At 60.2% G+C, this 3,575-nt stretch overlaps 1 protein-coding gene across 1 annotated transcript; it reads right to left on the minus strand.

Moving 5' to 3' along the window:
• Window positions 1–844: 844 nt before the first annotated feature.
• Window positions 845–1,666, minus strand: LOC119000259 (keratin-associated protein 10-7-like). Its single transcript, XM_037065238.1, has one exon. The coding sequence runs from the start codon at window positions 1,664–1,666 to the stop codon at window positions 845–847; it is 822 nt and encodes a 273-aa protein (XP_036921133.1).
• Window positions 1,667–3,575: the final 1,909 nt, after the last annotated feature.

Raw genomic sequence — 3,575 nt, forward strand, 5'->3', positions numbered from 1 at the left:
AAGGAAAGGGTGTTGTCATCGACCTATGGAGGCACCGACAGGGGACATTTGAATAAAATGAGGAGGTTCAGGGAGAGATGGAGGGACAGATCCAGTCTGTAGAAACCACTGTGTCAGCTCTGCCCCAGGAGCATCCTGGTCCCTTTGCCTCCTGGCCCTGAAGCCAGTTTGGGCCCTGCACCCAGGTACCCTTGGACTGACTGGGGAGAGCAAAGCCTGGGAAAACAGGACCCTCTCACCAAAGGCCTGCTGGCCAGGTGGCTGTTGGCCACCTGGGTCCCAGACACTCAGCACGGCCAGGCAGCATGGCCACCCCAGACATGTCTAGCAGTGCAGACGCAGGAGCAGGGGCCCCAGACTGCCCTGGGTGGGCCTCAGAAGTCAATGTAGGAAAAGCTGCCCAAATGTGACTTGTGCCTAAAGACACAGGAGCCAGGGCTATACTTCCCTGGGGGATGGGAGAAAACCTGCAACTAGACTCATAAAGAGGACGTCAGGGGCCAGGACAGCACATTTATTCAATCAACTCGAGACACAGTATGGAGGGGCAGACAGCATCTGGGGGGCAGGGGTCGAGATAGGCAGGGGCCCCAGTAAGGCTATGGGACAAGGCCCAGGGGCCACTTCTGTCAGAAAAAGGCTGAGGACCCCCCCATAATAGGGGAGGGATGTCTTAGCTTTATCAGGGCCGCATGTGGAGGCTGCAGACAGGCTCAGTGTGGTGGCTAGGGTCGGGGGTCAGCAAGTGTTCCTGTGGAGGTCTGTACCAACGCATGTGCTGGGGAAAACCCTGTGGGTAGTTGTGAGGAGGGAGGGGCTGGCTGTGGCGGGACTGGACATGTGGTCAGCAGCAGGCCTTCTGGGCTGAGGCAGGGATGCAGCAGGCCGGGCGGGAGCACACGGGGCGGCAGATGAGGGACACACAGGAGGCCGGGCGGCAGCAGCTGGGCCGGCAGCAGAAGGAGGTGGGGGCACAGCAGGAGGAGATGGGCACACAGCAGGAGGGTCTGCACACAGGGCGGCAGATGACAGACACACAGGAGGAGGGTTTGCAGCAGGACGAGGGGCAGGGGGTGCAGCAGACAGGCTTGCAGCAGACAGGTGTGCTGCAAACGGGCTTGCAACAGAGAGGGACAGAGCAGGCCTGCTGGCAGGGGGAGGAGGTGCAGCAGGAGGGCTGGCAGCTAGACTGCTGGCAGCACAAGGGTGTGCAGGAGCTGGTGCAGGCTGATTGGCAGAGGCTGGGCCCACAAGTCACAGGGGTGCAGAGGAGGGTCTGAGTGGGGACCAGGGTACAGCAGTGAGGGATGCAGCAGGAGGGCTGGCAGCTAGACTGCTGGCAGCACAAAGGTGTGCAGGAGCTGGTGCAGGCTGATTGGCAGAAGCTGGGCCCACAGCTCACTGGGGTGCAGACGAGGGTCTGGCAGGGGGCTGGGGCACAGCAGCTGGGGATACAGCAGCTGGGGATACAGCAGCTGGGGACACAGCAGGTGGACTGGCAGCAGCTGGGGACACAGCAGGAGGGCTGGCAGCAGTTCTCTGGACAGTCGTCCACCTGCCAGGAGGAGTCACATGCATTGGTGCAAGAGTCACTGGAACCGGGCAGGCAGACATGGCTGCCATAGCTTGGGTCACTAGAGCAGACGGACAGGGTGGAGGTGGCCATGGTGGACGGTGGGGCTGGAGGTGAGCGGGGAGGAGTGTGTGAGTGTGAGTGTGAGTGTGTGAGGTGCCTGTGGCTGTCAGCCTTTATACCCCTCCTCTGTGTTGTGTGTTGCTCCAGCAGGAGGCCCCCACGCCCTCCCTTCCTTGTTGGTGTTTGGAGTTGGTTCCCGAGGAACCCTCATTAGGGCTTGTTTATTTTCCCAGGAGCTGCTGCCCAGCTCATAAAAGTCCCGCATGGGTGTCGGGGCTGGGCAGACGGGTGTCCTGACCGAGTCTGCTGGGTGGGCCTGAGAGTCAGGGTTGGGGTGGAGTTGAGGCAGGTGAATCGAGTGGGTGAATGCTGGGTGCTCATTGCTGGGATCTGGTGATGGGGGAGGGAACCTTGGATTCTGGGTCCCAGAAATGGTTCCTCATATGGGTGTTTGCCCCTGAGGCATGCTGTCCTCTTTCTTTTGCATTGTCACCAAGTTCCTGTAGGTGATTGGGTAGGGAGTCAAAATCCCAGGCCATTCTGCCTGGGGTTGGGGCCAGCTGTCGCTGCCTCAGGTTGTGGTCTGATAGGCACAGCCTGGGGATGAGCGCTTTGTGCTGGTGTCTCTCCAGACACACCTCTGGGTGGAGGGTCACACGGTGGGCAGGGAGGGGCAAGGTGGTCCTGTGCCCAGCTGAGCAGCAGCCACCAAGCTGACACATGTCTCCTCTGTGACCTCTGGGCTCCCAGGGCCCCTGTGGCTCTGGTCAGGGAGGCAGACAGAGCCTCACAGGCCCTGCCCAGGTGAGCAGGTCTGAGCATCACCTGCAAGGGTTTGGCGGTGGCTGGACTGGCCTCCTTAGAAGGCTGAGGTTCACTGTTATTATTCCTATATTGCGGCTGTCTCGGTGATGGTTTAAACCGGCACACTCAGACTCAGGAAGCATGGCAGCCGGATTTTCCATGTGAAGTTTACCACGCACAGCAGGCCCTCGAATAACAGTGTTTCTCCTTATGACGTTGATGAGATGCCAGAGGACCTTACCTCCTGTTGGTGTCAGCGCCTATGGTCGAGTCGGCTCAGTCGTCTGTTCTGTCTCTTGAAGTTGCAGAATCTTCCTCACTGCTAAGTGAAGGCTGGCTGTACATCTGACTTTGTGTCTTGGGGTGGCTGTGACGACCAACCACGTGCTCGGTGGTTAAAACAACCAAAACGAACCCTCCCAGGTCCTGGAGGCCTCAAGCCTGAGAGCAGTTCCTGAGCCGAGACCCAGGTGTCGCCGGACCCTCGGGAGGCTCCAGGGGCGACCTTCCTGCCTCTTCCAGCTTCTGTGGCGCCACTCTGGCCCTGGGCTGTGTCCCCCAGCCCCGCAAGCTCTGCCTCTATGGTTAGGTGCCCTGTCCTCATCTGTGGGATCGTGGAGTCTCGGCCTCGCTGTGAGGGGCACTCGTGAGGCCACTCAGGGCCCACCTGGCTGCCCCGCGACTGGCTCCCCTCTGGAGACTGTTCATCTAATCAGCCCTGCATTCAGTCTGCAGGGCCTTTTCTCCTGCTCATGTTTGGGGTTGGGATGAGGCTGCCGTTGGGGACGTTTTCTGGCCCCCTGCAGCATTCCTGGCAAACAGGCCGTGTTTTACCTGCCCCACGTGGTCTCTCCCCTTCTCCGTTCACCCCTCCCTCCCACTGCCTGACCCGGTGTGTACGGCCTGGGCCGGTCACTGGGGGCCTCCGTCTCCTCTTCCGCGTGATGGGGGTGGGGGTCACAGTGCACCCAGGCCTTCGTGGGATTTAAACATGTTCAGTTGACACCGTCACTGGTCTCACCACGATTTTATTGGCCATGTGGCAGCATCATGCTTAACAAGGCGACGTGGATTTCTACCAAGCCTAGAAGAGCCGCAAGGCATTGAGCTGGAAGGTCAGCCACTGCCAGTTCGG

Source organism: Sturnira hondurensis, unplaced genomic scaffold (genome assembly GCF_014824575.4).
Source record: "Sturnira hondurensis isolate 20B ecotype Veracruz unplaced genomic scaffold, ASM1482457v3 Scaffold0015596, whole genome shotgun sequence".
NCBI lineage: Eukaryota > Metazoa > Chordata > Mammalia > Chiroptera > Phyllostomidae > Sturnira > Sturnira hondurensis.

Coding starts and splice junctions, on each gene's coding strand:
- LOC119000259 (XM_037065238.1), bottom strand. CDS start 1,666: ATGGCCACCTCCACCCTGTCCGTCTGCTCTAGTGACCCAAGCTATGGC.